Genomic DNA, 18,300 nt, shown 5'->3' on the forward strand with positions numbered 1-18,300 from the left:
TTTGGGATCTGATCCCAGCGGGGATTTGGGATCTGCCAGGGGGATTTGGGATCTGATCCCAGGGAACCAGAACGGCCTCGAGCTGTGCCAGGGTGGGAAATTTGGGATGATTTTTCCATGGGAAAAGGGTTTGGAAGCGCCAGAAGGGGCTCAGGGAGGGCTGGATCCCATCCCTGGAGGTGTCCGAGGGATTCCTGGATCAGCACTGGATGACCAATAGATGATCAATGGATGACCAATGGATGATCAACGGATGACCAATGGATGATCAACGGATGACCAATGGATGATCAACGGATGACCAATGGATGACCAATGGATGACCAATGGATGTTCAATGGATGACCAATGGATGATCAATGGATGACCAATGGATGATCAACGGATGACCAATGGATGACCAATGGATGATCAATGGATGACCAATGGATGACCAATGGATGACCAATGGATGATCAATGGATGATCAATGGATGACCACGGGCGGGGGGCGGCCAACAAAGCGACCCCCGCCACCCCCGCGGGGCCCCGGGGCCGAGACGGAGAAACGGGAACGGCGAAGTGGCGGGAAATTAATCATGATATGCAAATGAGGGTCATTAGAATACATTACAGCGCGCCCGCGCTTGTGCTGTGGGGTGGGGAGGGGCTGGAGCTGCTCCAGGGATGGGGTTTAGGGGGAATTCTTCTTTTTAGGGGGAAGTTAGGGATGGATTTTAGGAAAAATTCCTTTTAGGAGGAAGTTGGGGGTGGATTTTAGGGGAAATTCTGGATTTTGGGGGGAAATTTGGGATGGATTTTAGGGAAAAATATTCCTTTTAGAGGGAAGTTCAGGATGGATTTTAGGGGAAATTTTCCTTTTTAGGGGGAAGTTTGGGATGGATTTTAGGGGAAATTCTTCGTTTTAGGGGAAATTTGGGATGGATTTTAGGAAAATTCTGGATTTTGGGGTGGCTGGGATGATCCTGGGGGGTCCTTTTCCGCCGGGATTTTCCACGATTCCGCGAGATGTCACCCAGGCATTCCCAGCGTTTTTTCCAAAGGGTTTTCCACCCTTTTCCCCAATCCTGAGGTGTTATTCAGGCTCTAATCAGCCAGTTAATTAATTAAACAGGTTCATTGTGCACCTCAGCAGTATTTGCACCAAGAAAAAGAAAAGACAAGGATTCCCAAACTTTCCGAGCCCTAAAACCCCACAGAATTCCCATCCCCGCCCATCCCGCCTGTCCAATCCCAAATCCATCTCTTCACAGTTTCCCATCCCCAGATCTTCGCTCCAAGGCACAGCCAGGGGTTGAATCTTGGGGAAAAATCCCAAATTTCTGGAAATTTCTGTTCCATCGGGTGGGATCTCAGCAGCCGCTGGAGTTTCCAGGAGAAGAATTCCACAGGGATGGGAATTCCGGGGTTTTAGGGGCGCTGGTGGCCAGCAGGATTTGGGAAGCCCAGGCGCCTGTAACCCCCGTTATCCTGCAAGGAAAAGGGTGGGATTTGGGGCATTTTTGGGATTTTTTGATCCCAAAAAACCCCCCCATGGATTCTCCGTTACCTCCAAGTAGGCGGTGGAGACCAAAGCTGGGTCCAGCCTCTTCCTCTTGATGGAGGAAGGCTGCGGGAAAAAGGGGAAAATTCCCGTTGGGAAAAGCGGGATGGCGATCCCAGAACCTCGTGGGACACGGATTTGGTGTCCCCAAGGCTTGGGGACGCTCCAGGCCAGCCTCACCGTCCGGCTGAACTGGACCGTGGAGTAAACGGTGAAATTCCCGGGTTCCTCCCGGTGCCTGGGGTGCTCCTGCCAGGGAAGAAGGGTTGGGATGCACCAAAAAAGGGGAATTTGGGGATAAAACATGGATCCAGCCTGGGAACCAGCGGGGATCCCATGGGAATGACCCTACCAGTGTCCTGGGACTGACCACGGCGTAGACGGTGGCTCCTTCCTGGGTGGCCTCGCCGGTCCCGGCCTGGGGACACCAAAAAAGCCGGGAATGGTTGGAGGGATCAACCTGGGGCTCCCGAAATTCCCACGTGGAGGGAATTTCCCCACGGGAAGCGCGGTCAGGCCGGGGAACTGCCCCAGGTTTGGGTTCCCACTCCTGGCAGTGTCCGAGGAGTGGCCGGACGCTGAGTGACCAGGCTGGGCTCAGGCCCAGGGTGGACTCGAGGACCTTGGAGGGTTTTCCCGACCCCAAAATTCCCGGATTTTGGGTGGGAAGGGGCAATCCCGGCACTCACGGGGTCCTGGCGGGGTTTCTTCTCTCCCACCTCGGCGTAGACGGTCAGCTCCTGCACCGGGGGTCCCGGGGGGGCAACGGGGGTCTCTGTGGGGCCGGAATTCCCAGATTTTGGGATTCCAAGGGTCCATGTGGGGTCAGAACTCCCAGATTTTGGGATTCCAAGGGTCAGCGTGGGGTCAGAACCCCCAAATTTGGGATCCTGCTCTGACATTCCAGACAAACCTTCCCGGGAGTTCTTCCTCCTCTCCCTCCACCAGCAGCAGCCGCCCACGAGGAGCAGCGCCAGCCCCACGGCCACGGCCAGGGCCACGGCCAGCAGCGTCCAGTGGCCAAAATTGTCTGGAATTTCTGGAAAAGAATCCCAGAATCCTGGAACTGGGCTGGGATTTGGGGTCCCTTCCCACCCAAACTGTCCCAGGATTCCCTGAATCTCTAACTTGATATTTTTGCCTTATATCAAATTAAAATGTATAAATAATAATGTATTCAAGATATAAAAATAAGTTTATATTTTATGTATATAAAATATCTATTTAGTATATAAAACCAGGTATATTTCTATATAAAATAAATATACATTATATATGGAAGTAAGTATAGTATATAAATATATTATATATATATGTAAGTATATCTTTTACAGATATAAATGGATTTTATATATACAACTATAGATTTTACACAGAATACATACAAAAATTATGCATATTATATACAAAAGTTAATTTCAAAATGACACAGTTTACGCCTCCGTAAACGCTTCTTCCCTGATATTTTCCAGCGCTGTAACCACCATTATTTTCCCAGTGTAAAAGCCGGAACGCTCAGCCCACCCCGCGGGTCCCTCCCGGCTCCCCGAATCCCGGGATGCGCGGGAAGATCACCTGGGCAGGTGAGCAGGGCGCGGGCCGCGCTCCAGCCCGCGGGGCTGCTGACGTTGCAGAGGCAGATTTGGGGTTCCGCGCCCTCGGGGAGCCTCCGGAGCAGCCGGGAGGGGATCCCCGGGATCGGGTCGGGGACCTGCCCCGGGATCTGCCCCGGGATCGGGTCGGGGACCTGCCCCGGGACCTGCCCCGGGATCGGGTCGGGGACCTGCCCCGGGATCTGCCCCGGGATCTGCCCCGGGATCGGGTCGGGGACCTGCCCCGGGACCTGCCCCGGGATCGGGTCGGGGACCTGCCCCGGGATCTGCCCCGGGATCTGCCCCGGGACCTGCCCCGGGATCTGCCCCGGGATCTGCCCCGGGATCGGGTCGGGGACCTGCCCCGGGATCTGCCCCGGGATCGGGTCGGGGACCTGCCCCGGGATCTGCCCCGGGATCGGGTCGGGGACCTGCCCCGGGTCCTCCCCCGGGATCTGCCCTGGGATCTGCCCCGGGATCTGCCCCGGGTCCTCCCCCGAGATCTGCCCCGGGATCTGCCCCGGGATCTGCCCCGGGATCTGCCCCGGGTCCTCCCCCGGGATCTGCCCCGGGATCTGCCCCGGCGGCTCCCCGGGACAGGCCCAGCTGTAGGAGACATTCCCGGGGCTGGAGCAGAGCAGGGCCAGGCGGCACCAGCCCCGGTCCCGCTGCAGGATTTGGGATTTCAGCTCCGGCGGCGCGATGGGCTCTGCGGGGACAGCGAGGGTGACAGGGGACAGAGGGACACGGGCACACGGGCACACCAGCAGCCAGCCACTCACCCCACACGGACACTCGGAAGCACCGGGAGAAAATCCGTGAGGAACTCTGGAACTCGACCCTATAGACCCCGTTGTCTGCCCTGTGAACGGGGGAGATGCACAGGGAGAAGTTTCCCGGCTGGAATTTCGCTCTCCCATGGAAAGGACCTCTGGGAGAGGAGACAGCTCCATCCCTGCTGGCCGTCAGGATCTGCTGCAACGATGTTGGAGTAATTTCCATCTTCCACTGGATGATTATCCAGTTCCGCAGGGTTTTATCCGGCACCAGGCACAGCGATCCTCCCGCGGCCACCGCCAGGTTTTGGCATTCCGGGGATCCTAAAGCAGAGCCCCGCGTGAGGCTGTGACCCCAGGAGAGGCCCCGTGGCTCCGGAGGGGACCTGGTCACTGCTGGGGCCACCTCTGGGCCCATTCTCCACCCCCTTCCCAAAATTTCCTCTCTCTCCCCACCATCCCAGAGTGGTTCTGTGTCCATTCCCCATCCCAAATTTCCCTCTCTCCATTATCCCAGACTGGTTCTGTGTCCATTCCCCATCCCAAATTTCCCTCTCTCCATTATCCCAGAGTGGTTCTGTGTCCATTCCCCATCCCAAATTTCCCTCTCTCCATTATCCCAGACTGGTTCTGTGTCCATTCCCCATTCCCCATCCCAAATTTCTCCTCTCTCCATTATCCCAGACTGGTTCTGTGTCCATTTCCCATCCCAAATTTCTCCTCTCTCCATTATCCCAGACTGGTTCTGTGTCCATTTCCCATCCCAAATTTCTCCTCTCTCCATTATCCCAGACTGGTTCTGTGTCCATTCCCCATCCCAAATTTCCCTCTCTCCACCATCCCAGACTGGTTCTGTGTCCATTCCCCATCCCAAATTTCCCTCTCTCCATTATCCCAGACTGGTTCTGTGTCCATTCCCCATTCCCCATCCCAAATTTCCCTCTCTCCATTATCCCAGACTGGTTCTGTGTCCATTCCCCATCCCAAATTTCCCCTCTCTCCATTATCCCAGACTGGTTCTGTGTCCATTCCCCATTCCCCATCCCAAATTTCTCCTCTCTCCATTATCCCAGACTGGTTCTGTGTCCATTCCCCATTCCCCATCCCAAATTTCCCTCTCTCCATTATCCCAGACTGGTTCTGTGTCCATTCCCCATCCCAAATTTCCCCTCTCTCCATTATCCCAGACTGGTTCTGTGTCCATTCCCCATTCCCCATCCCAAATTTCTCCTCTCTCCATTATCCCAGACTGGTTCTGTGTCCATTCCCCATCCCAAATTTCCCTCTCTCCATTATCCCAGACTGGTTCTGTGTCCATTCCCCATTCCCCATCCCAAATTTCTCCTCTCTCCATTATCCCAGACTGGTTCTGTGTCCATTCCCCATCCCAAATTTCTCCTCTCTCCATTATCCCAGACTGGTTCTGTGTCCATTCCCCATTCCCCATCCCAAATTTCCCCTCTCTCCATTATCCCAGACTGGTTCTGTGTCCATTCCCCATCCCAAATTTCCCTCTCTCCATTATCCCAGACTGGTTCTGTGTCCATTCCCCATTCCCCATCCCAAATTTCCCCTCTCTCCATTATCCCAGAGTGGTTCTGTGTCCATTCCCCATCCCAAATTTCCCTCTCTCCATTATCCCAGACTGGTTCTGTGTCCATTCCCCATTCCCCATCCCAAATTTCTCCTCTCTCCATTATCCCAGACTGGTTCTGTGTCCATTCCCCATTTCCCATCCCAAATTTCTCCTCTCTCCATTATCCCAGACTGGTTCTGTGTCCATTCCCCATCCCAAATTTCCCTCTCTCCATTATCCCAGATTGGTTCTGTGTCCATTCCCCATCCCGGGGTTCCTCTCTCTCCATCCCACCCCAGTTCCCGTCCCCGCTCCCAATCCCAGGGAATTTCACCCCCTGCCCCCTTTCCTCTCAACTTTCTGGCTTTCTCTTCTCGAGAGCAGCCCCGGATGTGGAAGGCCCCCAAAATAAAACCCGCGGAACATCCGGAGGGCCGACGCCGCTTCCTGGGGCTCCGTGTGGTCAGGGCGGCTCTGGGGGCTCCTTTGCACGGCCCAGCCCCCAAAATCGCCCCTTCCCAGCCCCAATCCCGCCCTTCCCGGGTGTTTTCCGCCAGGAAATTCCTGCCCGGGCGCATCCAGAGCCGCTGGCTCTGCTCTGGAAGCTCCCAAAGTTCCAGCGGCTCCAGAGCTGCAGGCGTGGGGACACCCCGAGGCTCGGGGAATTCGGGAATTCCAGGGGCTGGAGCAGGGAGAGGCGGGAAATCCTTCCCGGGATTATGGATCAGTGGGACCTGCGGGGTGTGGAAAGGGCCCAAAATTCCTGCAGGCCACGGGAATTGTCTTTTCCTGCTGCTCCGGGGCTGCCGGGGGGTGTGAGAGGGTCCCCAGTTCTCCTGAGGGGGCTGGGGGAAGGGGATCCGGGGGAAATTTGGGATCTGATCCCAGGGAATGGAACAGGCCAAGAGGGAACGGCCTCGAGCTGTGCCAGGGCTGGAAATTTGGGGAAATCCCTCCTGGAAAAGAGACAAAGCTTTGGAAGGGGCTCAGGGAGGGTCGGATCGCCAGCCCTGGAGGTGTCCGAGGAATTCCTGGAATTCCGGGGGACCAGGCGGGGCTTGGTCCCAGCCCGGGCTGGATGACCTCGGAGCTCTTTCCCAGCCTCGAAAATCCTGGGATTCTGCGAATCCTGGAGCTGCCAGGAAAACAGCGACGCCAAACCCCGCCAAGGTGCGGCCAGAAGATGCTCCAGGCACTTGGAGACGCTCCAGGCTGGATCCACCTCCCACATCCCGCTGTTTCCCTGCTCCCCGCACCAGAAATCGCTGCTGTTAGGGGGAAAAAAGACCCTCGGCCGGCACCAGCTGCCCCAAAATCCCGGGAAAACCCTGGGAAAAGCCCGGGAGAAGGGGGCTGTGCTGGCTCGGCAGAGGGATTTGGGCTTGGGAAGAGGAACGCTCACAGCTGTGGGGTCGGGAGCTCGTGAGAGGGAAGTCGCGACTTCGGGGCGAAGGCGCAGCCCAAGCGCTGCCCAGGAAGGGGAACCGGCCCCGCGGCTCGGCCCGGCTGTCCCTGGGCACGGCGGGCCGAGAGAAGCGAGGAGAACGGCCCCGAAGCCGCCGGCAGCCCCTCCGCGCCCCCCGAGCCCCTCCGCGCCCCGGCACTGCCGCGGCGCCGCATCCTCGCTGCCCGGGCCGGCGCCCCCCGCCCCGCGCCCCCTCCTCACCTCGGCTCCCCGCCAGCCCCAGCAGCAGCGCCAGCAGCGCCGGGGGGCAGCGGCGACCCCCGGGCGGGGACATCGCGGAGCGGGAGGCGCGGGGACCCCTCGGGGCTGCGGGTGACCGCCGGGGACTTGCTCTGCCCCGCTCCGGGCGGCTCCTTCCTCCCCCTCCTCCTCCTCCTCCTCCTCCTCCTCCTCCTCCTCCTCCTCCTCCTCCTGCCCGGGCCACCCTCCGGCAGAGGGGACAAGGACCTGCCGGGCTGCGGCGCTCTCAGCCCCGCAGCTCGGAGGGAATTCATTTTAATTGCCCCGGCAGGGCGCGGGTTTTTGGGGGGGTTTTGCTTTCCCTTTGCCGCCAGCGCCGGGGACACTCGGGGACACGGCGACGGCTCCGCTGTCCCCAGCTCGGACACGCCAGCAGCAGGGCCGGGACCTTGGGGAGGAATATCCAACCGCAAAATGCACTTTCCAACCCCAAAATCCCCCTTCCAGCCCCAAAAACCTCTGGGGACGAATATCCAACTCCAAAATGCACTTTCCAACCCCAAAATCCCCCTTCCAGCCCCAAAAACCTCTGGGGACGAATATCCAACCCCAAAATGCACTTTCCAACCCCAAAATCTCCGTTCCAGCCCCAAAAACTTCTGGGGACGAATATCCAACTCCAAAATGCACTTTCCAACCCCAAAATCCCCGTTCCAGCCCCAAAAACCTCCCTGTTCCAGCCCTAAAATTCTCCTCCTTCAGCCCCAAAATCCATCTCGTTCTCACTCCAGAATTCTCCTCCTTCGGCCCCAAAATCCTTCTCGTTCTCACTCCAGAATTCTCCTCCTTCAGCCCCAAAATCCTTCTCGTTCTCACTCCAGGATTCTCCTCCTTCGGCCCCAAAATCCTTCTCGTTCTCACTCCAGAATTCTCCTCCTTCGGCCCCAAAATCCTCGTTCTCATTCCAGAATTCTCCTCCTTCAGCCCCAAAATCCTTCTCGTTCTCACTCCAGAATTCTCCTCCTTCGGCCCCAAAATCCTTCTCGTTCTCACTCCAGAATTCTCCTCCTTCGGCCCCAAAATCCTTCTCGTTCTCACTCCAGAATTCTCCTCCTTCGGCCCCAAAATCCTTCTCGTTCTCACTCCAGAATTCTCCTCCTTCGGCCCCAAAATCGCCGTCCCAGCCCCAAAACGCCCCCGAGCTCCCAGGCGAGCGGTTTGTGTGGGATTCGCTGCTCCAGCCTCCGGCAGGGAGGGAAAATCCAGGGAATTCTTGGCAAGCCCAAGGCCGGGAGGTGGCAGCAGGAGACCGCGAGCGGCCGGGGGGTCCCCGAGCCCCCCCAGATCCCGAATTCCTGCGGGAAAGGAGGAGCCGGGATGCAGCTGCGCCTTGCGGGGTGCCCGAGCCTCCCCCAGCCCCGGATAAAATCCTGGAGCCGTGTCCGAGCCGGTTCCCATGGGAAAAGGATCGGGATGGGACAGCACCCCAAAACCCCAGACTCCCGGGAAGCCAGAATCCCAAAATCCCACAATCCCAAAATCCACAATCCCAGAATTTCCAAATTCTGGAACCCCAAAATCCCAGAAGTCCAGAATCCCGGAATTCCTGAATTCTGGAAACCCAAAATCCCAGAACCCCAGAACCCCAAAACCGCAGAATTCCTGAATCCCAGAATTCCTGAATTCCAGATGACCAAAATCTCAGAATCCCAGAATTCCTGAACTCTGGAAACCCAAAATCCCAGAACCCCAGAACCCCAAAATCCCAAAACCCCAGAATTCCTGAATCCCAGAATGACAGAATTCCTGAATTCCAGATGACCAAAATCTCAGAATCCCAGAATTCCTGAATTCTGGAAACCCAAAATCCCAGAACCCCAGAACCCCAAAATCCCAAAACCCCAGAATTCCTGAATCCCAGAATGACAGAATTCCTGAATTCCAGATGACAAAAATCTCAGAATCCCAGAATTCCTGAATTCTGGAAACCCAAAATCCCAAAACCCCAGAATTCCTGAATCCCAGAATGACAGAATTCCTGAATTCCAGATGACAAAAATCTCAGAATCCCAGAATTCCTGAACTCTGGAAACCCAAAATCCCAGAACCCCAGAACCCCAAAATCCCAAAACCCCAGAATTCCTGAATCCCAGAATGCCAGAATTCCTGAATTCTGGAACCCCAAATCTCAGAATCCCAGAATTCCGGAATTTTGGAACCCCAGAATTCCAGAATCCCAGAATCCCAAGACCCCAGAATTCCAGTGCCCCTCAGGTCTCCCTCCCCTCAGGAGCTCTTCTGGGGCTGGAGAGGCTTTTCCCGGGAAATGGAGCTCCTGAAAATCCCAATTTTTCCCAGGAAATGGAGCTCCTGAAAATCCCAATTTTTCCCGGGAAATGGAGCTCCTGAAAATCCCAATTTTTCCCGGGAAATGGGGTTCCTGAAATCCCGGCTTTTCCCGGGAAATGGAGCTCCTGAAAATCCCAATTTTTCCCGGGAAATGGAGCTCCTGAAAATCCCAATTTTTCCCGGGAAATGGAGCTCCTGAAAATCCCAATTTTTCCCGGGAAATGGGGTTCCTGAAATCCCGGCTTTTCCCGGGAAATGGAGCTCCTGAAAATCCCAATTTTTCCCGGGAAATGGAGCTCCTGCCAATCCCGGCTTTTCCCGGCAGGGAGATCATTCCCGCGGGATGGAGCTCGGGGATTTGGGAATTGATTTTTGGGGGGAAAAATGAAAAATGTAAAGAAGGGATCGCAAAGAGCTGCGCTTGGGTGGGAAGGGCTGGGCCGGGGCTCCTCCAGCCCGGCTGCTCCTTCCCCTGTCCCGGAATTCCAAAAAAACCACGGAAATCATGGAATTCCTCCCCTCCATCCCAATCCCGGGGTCGCAGCTCCCCAGGGAATCCTGAGGGAGATCCTGGGGCTGGCCAGGAGTGTTTGTCTCGGCCACCCCAAAGTTCTCAAAGGTTCTCCTCATCCATCCCAAGGAACCTCCTTGGTTATCCCAAGGATCTTCTTCATCCATCCCAATTGTTTTCTTCATCCATCCCGAATGTTCTCCTTGTCCATTCCAGATGTTCTTGTCCATCCCGGATGTTCTCCCCGTCCATCCCAGATGTTCTCCTTGTCCATTCCAGATGTTCTCCCCGTCCATCCCGAATGTTCTCCTTGTCCATTCCAGATGTTCTCCTTGTCCATTCCAGATGTTCTCCCCGTCCATCCCGAATGTTCTCCTTGTCCATTCCAGATGTTCTTGTCCATCCCTGATGTTCTCCCTGTCCATCCCGGATGTTCTCCTTGTCCATTCCAGATGTTCTTGTCCATCCCGGATGTTCTCCCTGTCCATCCCGGATGTTCTCCTTGTCCATCCCAGATGTTCTCCTTGTCCATCCCGGATGTTCTCCTTGTCCATTCCAGATGTTCTTGTCCATCCCGGATGTTCTCCCTGTCCATCCCGGATGTTCTCCTTGTCCATCCCAGATGTTCTTGTCCATCCCTGATGTTCTCCCTGTCCATCCCGGATGTTCTCCTTGTCCATTCCAGATGTTCTTGTCCATCTCGGACGTTCTCCCCGTCCATCCCGAATGTTCTCCTCATCCATCCCGGATGTTCTCCTTGTCCATTCCAGATGTTCTTGTCCATCCCAAATGTTCTCCTCATCCATCCCAGATTTTCTCCTCGTCCATCCCAAATGTCCTCGTCCATCCCGCTCCGGCAGAACCGGGAACGGGAGAAGCTCTGGGAGCTGCCGGGAGCCACGAGGCTCCGGGTGAATATCCCGATAATTCCCGGCACAGATCGGGATTTCACGGCCCGCCGGAGATCCTGGCGCTCCGGCGGGAGGATGGCGCGGCCGGTGCCAATCCTGGAATTCCGGGTGCCAATCCCAGAACTCGGGGTGCCAATCCCGGAATTCCAGAGGCCAATCCCAGAACTCAGGGTGCCAATCCCAGATCTCGGGATGCCAATCCCGGAATTTGGGGTGCCAATCCCAGATCTCCAGGTGCCAATCCTGGAATTCCAGGTGCTAATCCCAGATCTCCAGGTGCCAATCCTGGAATTCCTGGTGCCAATCCCAGAACTCAGGGTGCAATCCTGGAATTCCTGGTGCCAATCCCAGAACTCGGGATGCCAATCCTGGAATTCCGGGTGCCAATCCCAGATCTCCAGGTGCCAATCCTGGAATTCCAGGTGCCAATCCCAGAATTCCGGGTGCCAATCCCAGATCTCCAGGTGCCAATCCTGGAATTCGGGTGCCAGTCCCGGCTCGGTCACTTCTGGGGCCGTGTCCCCCCGGCTGTTCCGGGATCGGGTCCGGGATTTTGGGACTGGGGAGCGGCTCATGTGGGGGATTTCCCATTCGACACTTCCCAATGTCGGGATCCGGGATCCAGTGGTGGGATCTGAGATCCAGTGGTGGGATTTGGGATCCAGTAATGGGATCTTGGAATCCAGTGATGGGATTTGAGATCCAAGGCTGGGATTTGGGATCCAGTGTCAAGATTTGGGATCCAACACCGGGATAACGGATCAAACAGCGGGATAACGGATCAAACACCGGGATAGGGGATCAAACACCGGGATAACGGATCAAACACCGGGATAAGGGATCAAACACCGGGATAAGGGATCAAACACCGGGATAAGGGACCAAACACCGGGATAAGGGACTAAACACCGGGATAACGGATCCAACACCGGGATAGGGGATCAAACACCGGGATAACGGATCAAACACCGGGATAAGGGACCAAACACCGGGATAACGGATCAAACACCGGGATAAGGGACCAAACACCGGGATAACGGATCAAACACCGGGATAACGGATCAAACACCGGGATAACGGACCAAACACCGGGATAAGGGACCAAACACCGGGATAAGGGATCAAACACCGGGATAAGGGATCAAACACCGGGATAAGGGACCAAACACCGGGATAACGGATCAAACACCGGGATAACGGATCAAACACCGGGATAGGGGATCAAACACCGGGATAACGGACCAAACACCGGGATAACGGATCAAACACCGGGATAACGGACCAAACACCGGGATAAGGGACCAAACACCGGGATAACGGATCAAACACCGGGATAAGGGACCAAACACCGGGATAACGGACCAAACACCGGGATAACGGATCAAACACCGGGATAACGGATCAAACACCGGGATAAGGGATCAAACACCGGGATAGGGGATCAAACACCGGGATAACGGACCAAACACCGGGATAAGGGATCAAACACCGGGATAAGGGATCAAACACCGGGATAACAGATCAAACACCGGGATAAGGGACCAAACACCGGGATAAGGGACCAAACACCGGGATAACGGATCAAACACCGGGATAACGGATCAAACACCGGGATAACGGATCAAACACCGGGATAGGGGATCAAACACCGGGATAACGGACCAAACACCGGGATAAGGGACCAAACACCGGGATAACGGACCAAACACCGGGATAACGGATCAAACACCGGGATAACGGACCAAACACCGGGATAACGGATCAAACACCGGGATAAGGGACCAAACACCGGGATAACGGATCAAACACCGGGATAACGGATCAAAAACCGGGATAACGGATCAAACACCGGGATAACGGATCAAATAAACACCGGGATAAGGGACCAAACACCGGGATAACGGCTGCGGCTGGGCTGCCCAGGCCGCGACGCCTTCTCCTCCCGCTCTTCCCGGATTTTGGGGTCTCCGCTGCCTCTCCCGGCCCCACGGCGGCCCCTGAGCGCGGCTGGTCCCGATCGGATCCGTCAGCAAATTCCCGGCTCCTCCCTGAGCCCTGACTTCCTCCTCCTCCTCCTCCTCCTCCTCGCATTCCTGGCAGCGGGGGCAGCTCCGGGGCCTCTCCCGCTCCAGGGACCCTGGAGCAGGGAATTCGGGCGGATTTGGGGAACACCCACCAGAACCCCGCGGGCACGGCGGTGTCCCAGCCTGGGTTCCCCCGCGGGTGGCTCTCAGGGCATTGGTTTTGACCAAAATCCCATTTTTTCCACCCCTTTTTGCCGCAGCCCATCTCGGGCGCCTCGGAGCTGGAAGCTTCCGGTGCCCCCCGGGAATTTGGGAATTCCTGGGGCTGGGGGATGCACGGAAAAGAGAGGAGGGAGCCCCCGGTGTGTCCCGGGAATGTGCGGCCGCCGGGACGAGGCCGGGATCGCAGCCAGGGCAGGGAAAAAAAACAACGTTTGGAAATCCCCGGGAGAGAGGGGGGAAAAAATGGTCTTTTCCATGGAAAAAAAAAATCTGGGAAGGATTTCTGCTGCTCAGGAAAAATCTGCTCTCCGACCCCCCTGGCCCAGCTCCGGGCCGGGCCGGGTCGGGCGCCGCTTCCCGATTTTCCCAGGTTTCCTCCAAATCCCTCCAGGCGGGAAAAGAAAAAAAAAAAAATTCTATTTAAGATTAAAGAGAAAAAAAAAAAAAAGGGAGAGAGGGAGAGAGAGGGAAAACAGGAAAAGCTCAAAAAGGGGAACGGGGAGGGGGTGGAAATTCCAGCGCTGAAGAAATTGCGGGAAGATGGAGGGGCCGGGACGCCCAGACGTGGCCAGATGTGCACAGAGGTGGCCAGATGTGCACAGAGGTGGCCAGATGTGCACAGAGGTGGCCAGATGTGCGCGCGCCTCTCCAGGTGTGCCCAGGTGTGCACAGACGTGGCCAGATGCGCACGCGCCCAGATGTGCGCCCCCAAAATGCAGATGTGAGCCCCCCAAAATGCAGGTGTGAGCCCCCAAAATGCAGATGTGAGCCCCCAAAATGCAGATGTGTGTCCCCCAAAATGCAGATGTGAGCCCCTCAAAATGCAGATGTGCCCCCCAAAATGCAGGTGTGAGCCCCCCAAAATGCAGATGTGAGCCCCGCAAAATGCAGCTGTGAGCCCCCCAAATGCAGATGTGTGTCCCCCAAAATGCAGATGTGAGCCCCTCAAAATGCAGATGTGCCCCCCAAAATGCAGATGTGAGCCCCCCAAAATGCAGGTGTGAGCCCCCCAAAATGCAGATGTGCCCCCCAAAATGCAGGTGTGAGCCCCAAAATGCAGGTGTGAGCCCCAAAATGCAGGTGTGAGCCCCAAAATGCAGATGTGAGCCCCCCAAAATGCAGATGTGAGCCCCCCAAAATGCAGGTGTGAGCCCCAAAATGCAGATGTGAGCCCCAAAATGCAGATGTGAGCCCCCCAAAATGCAGATGTGAGCCCCCAAAATGCAGATGTGTGTCCCCCAAAATGCAGATGTGCGCCCCAAAATGCAGATGTGAGCCCCAAAATGCAGATGTGAGCCCCCAAAATGCAGGTGTGAGCCCCAAAATGCAGGTGTGAGCCCCCCAAAATGCAGGTGTGAGCCCCCCAAAATGCAGGTGTGAGCCCCAAAATGCAGATGTGAGCCCCCCAAAATGCAGATGTGAGCCCCAAAATGCAGATGTGCCCCCCAAAATGCAGATGTGTGTCCCCCAAAATGCAGATGTGCGCCCCAAAATGCAGATGTGAGCCCCAAAATGCAGATGTGAGCCCCCAAAATGCAGGTGTGAGCCCCAAAATGCAGGTGTGAGCCCCCCAAAATGCAGGTGTGAGCCCCCCAAAATGCAGGTGTGAGCCCCAAAATGCAGGTGTGAGCCCCCCAAAATGCAGGTGTGAGCCCCCAAAATGCAGATGTGAGCCCCCCAAAATGCAGATGTGCCCCCCAAAATGCAGATGTGTGCCCCCCAAAATGCAGATGTGCCCCCCAAAATGCAGATGTGAGCCCCAAAATGCAGGTGTGAGCCCCCAAAATGCAGATGTGAGCCCCAAAATGCAGATGTGCCCCCCAAAATGCAGATGTGAGCCCCAAAATGCAGATGTGAGCCCCCAAAATGCAGATGTGAGCCCCAAAATGCAGATGTGAGCCCCCCAAAATGCAGATGTGCGCCCCAAAATGCAGCTTTGAGCCCCAAAAATGCAGATGTGCCCCCCAAAATGCAGGTATGAGCCCCAAAATGCAGATGTGCCCCCCAAAATGCAGATGTGCGCCCCAAAATGCAGGTGTGAGCCCCAAAATGCAGGTGTGAGCCCCAAAATGCAGATGTGAGCCCCAAAATGCAGATGTGCGCCCCCCAAAATGCAGGTGTGAGCCCCCCAAATGCAGCTGTGAGCCCCCCAAAATGCAGATGTGCCCCCCAAAATGCAGGTGTGAGCCCCCAAAATGCAGATGTGAACCCCCCAAATGCAGATGTGAGCCCCCCAAAATACAGGTGTGAGCCCCAAAATGCAGATGTGAGCCCCCCAAAATGCAGGTATGAGCCCCAAAATGCAGATGTGAACCCCCCAAATGCAGATGTGAGCCCCCCAAAATACAGGTGTGAGCCCCAAAATGCAGATGTGAGCCCCCCAAAATGCAGGTATGAGCCCCAAAATGCAGATGTGAACCCCCCAAATGCAGATGTGTGCCCAGCCGGTGTGCAAACGTGGGTGAGGCATGAGAGCAGCTGTTCATGAACACCCCAAAACTCACATTTACACCCCAAACCGGACACTTACACCCCAAAATGCGCTCACACATCCCAAAGGCGTGTGTGCACACCCCAAACCGCACGTTTGCACCCCAAAATGGGCTCACACATCCCAAAGGCGTGTGTGCACACCCCAAACCGCACGTTTGCACCCCAAAATGCGCTCACACATCCCGAACGTGTGTGTGCACACCCCAAACCGCACGTTTGCACCCCAAAATGCGCTCACACATCCCGAACGTGTGTGTGCACACCCCAAACCGCACGTTTGCACCCCAAAACCACACATGCACACCCCAAACTCCCCTCGCTCGCCCCAAAACCGCATTCACACACCCCAAGTCCCCTTTGCTCGCCCCAAATCCCCCTCACACCCCAAATCCCCCTCCCACACACCCCAAATCCCCCTCTCACACACCCCAAATCCCCCTCTCACCCCCCAAATCCCCCTCTCGCACCCCAAATCCCCCTCACTCACCCCAAATCCCCCTCGCTCACCCCAAATCCCCCTCGCACACCCCAAATTCCCCTCTCACACCCCAAATCCCCCTCACTCACCCCAAATCCCCCTCGCTCACCCCAAATCCCCCTCGCACACCCCAAATCCCCCTCGCTCACCCCAAATCCCTCCCACACACCCCAAATCCCCCTCCCACACACCCCAAATCCCCCTCTCACACACCCCAAATCCCCCTCTCGCACCCCAAATCCTCCTCTCGCACCCCAAATCCCCCTCGCTCACCCCAAATCCCCCTCTCACACCCCAAATCCCCCTCGCTCACCCCAAATCCTCCTCTCACACCCCAAATCCTCCTCTCACACCCCAAATCCCCCTCTCACCCCCCAAATCCTCCTCTCACACCCCAAATCCCCCTCGCTCACCCCAAATCCTCCTCTCACACCCCAAATCCTCCTCTCACACCCCAAATCCCCCTCACTCACCCCAAATCCCCCTCGCTCACCCCAAATCCCCCTCGCACACCCCAAATCCCCCTCGCACACCCCAAATCCCCCTCGCTCACCCCAAATCCCCCTCTCACACCCCAAATCCCCCTCTCACACCCCAAATTCCCCTCGCACACCCCAAATCCCCCTCGCTCACCCCAAATCCCCCTCTCACACCCCAAATCCCCCTCTCACACCCCAAATTCCCCTCGCACACCCCAAATCCTCCTCTCACACCCCAAATCCCCCTCTCACCCCCCAAATCCCCCTCACTCACCCCAAATCCCCCTCTCACACCCCAAATCCCCCTCTCACACACCCCAAATCCCCCTCGCTCACCCCAAATCCCCCTCTCACCCCCCAAATCCCCCTCTCACACCCCAAATCCCCCTCTCACACCCCAAATCCCCCTCGCTCACCCCAAATCCCCCTCCCACACCCCAAATCCCCCTCCCACACCCCAAATCCCCCTCTCACACCCCAAATCCCCCTCTCACACCCCAAATTCCCCTCACTCACCCCAAATCCCCCTCGCTCACACCCCAAATCCCCCTCGCACACCCCAAATCCCCCTCTCACACCCCAAATCCCCCTCTCACCCCCCAAATCCCCCTCGCTCACCCCAAATCCCCCTCTCACCCCCCAAATTCCCCTCACACACCCCAAATCCCCCTCGCACACCCCAAATCCCCCTCTCACACCCCAAATCCCCCTCTCACACCCCAAATCCCCCTCGCTCACCCCAAATCCCCCTCTCACACCCCAAATCCCCCTCTCACACCCCAAATCCCCCTCTCACACCCCAAATCCCCCTCGCTCACCCTAAATCCTCCTCTCACACCCCAAATCCTCCTCTCACACCCCAAATCCCCCTCTCACACCCTAAATCCCCCTCCAACACCCCAAATCCCCCTCTCACCCCCCAAATTCCCCTCACACACCCCAAATCCCCCTCGCACACCCCAAATCCCCCTCGCTCACCCCAAATCCCCCTCTCACACCCCAAATCCTCCTCTCGCACCCCAAATCCCCCTCGCTCACCCCAAATCTCCCTCTCACACCCCAAATCCCCCTCTCACACCCCAAATCCCCCTCGCTCACCCCAAATCCCTCCCACACACCCCAAATCCCCCTCGCACACCCCAAATCCCCCTCCCACACCCCAAATCCCCCTCTCACACCCCAAATCCCCCTCGCACACCCCAAATCCCTCCCACACACCCCAAATCCCCCTCCCACACCCCAAATCCCCCTCTCACACCCCAAATCCCCCTCGCACACCCCAAATCCTCCTCTCACACCCCAAATCCCCCTCTCACACCCCAAATCCCCCTCTCACACCCCAAATCCTCCTCTCACACCCCAAATCCCCCTCCCACACACCCCAAATCCCCCTCTCACACCCCAAATCCCCCTCCCACACACCCCAAATCCCCCTCTCACACCCCAAATCCCCCTCGCTCACCCCAAATCCCCCTCTCACACCCCAAATCCCCCTCTCACACCCCAAATCCCCCTCTCACACCCCAAATCCCTCTTGCTCGCCCCAAATCCCCCTCGCACACCCCAAATCCCCCTCGCACACCCCAAATCCCCCTCTCACACCCCAAATCCCCCTCTCACCCCCCAAATCCCCCTCGCAAGCCCCAAATCCCCCTCGCACACCCCAAATCCCCCTCTCACACCCCAAATCCCCCTCGCTCA

At 56.8% G+C, this 18,300-nt stretch overlaps 1 protein-coding gene across 4 annotated transcripts; it reads right to left on the reverse strand.

Moving 5' to 3' along the window:
• Window positions 1-1,014: 1,014 nt before the first annotated feature.
• LOC146765441 (uncharacterized) lies at window positions 1,015-8,899 on the reverse strand. Of its 4 annotated transcripts, none has more exons than XM_085560885.1 (8): window positions 7,919-8,899; window positions 3,119-4,235; window positions 2,457-2,582; window positions 2,233-2,318; window positions 1,896-1,961; window positions 1,724-1,792; window positions 1,550-1,609; window positions 1,015-1,470 (listed from the first exon to the last, which is right to left on the reverse strand). In XM_085560885.1, exons 2-8 carry the CDS (start codon window positions 4,135-4,137, stop codon window positions 1,466-1,468), a joined length of 1,431 nt encoding a protein of 476 aa, XP_085417011.1. In that variant the 5' UTR covers window positions 4,138-4,235; window positions 7,919-8,899; the 3' UTR covers window positions 1,015-1,465. The 4 variants fall into 4 exon arrangements, with proteins under 4 accessions (XP_085417011.1, XP_085417013.1, XP_085417014.1 ...); XM_085560887.1 differs by lacking the exon at window positions 7,919-8,899 and adding an exon at window positions 7,154-7,337; XM_085560888.1 differs by lacking the exon at window positions 7,919-8,899 and adding an exon at window positions 5,845-7,086.
• Between the last annotated feature and the right edge of the window lie 9,401 nt (window positions 8,900-18,300).

The sequence above is a fragment of the Lonchura striata genome, chromosome 25 (assembly GCF_050655825.1).
Source record: "Lonchura striata isolate lonStrDom1 chromosome 25, ASM5065582v1, whole genome shotgun sequence".
In the NCBI taxonomy this organism is placed as follows: Eukaryota; Metazoa; Chordata; class Aves; order Passeriformes; family Estrildidae; genus Lonchura; species Lonchura striata.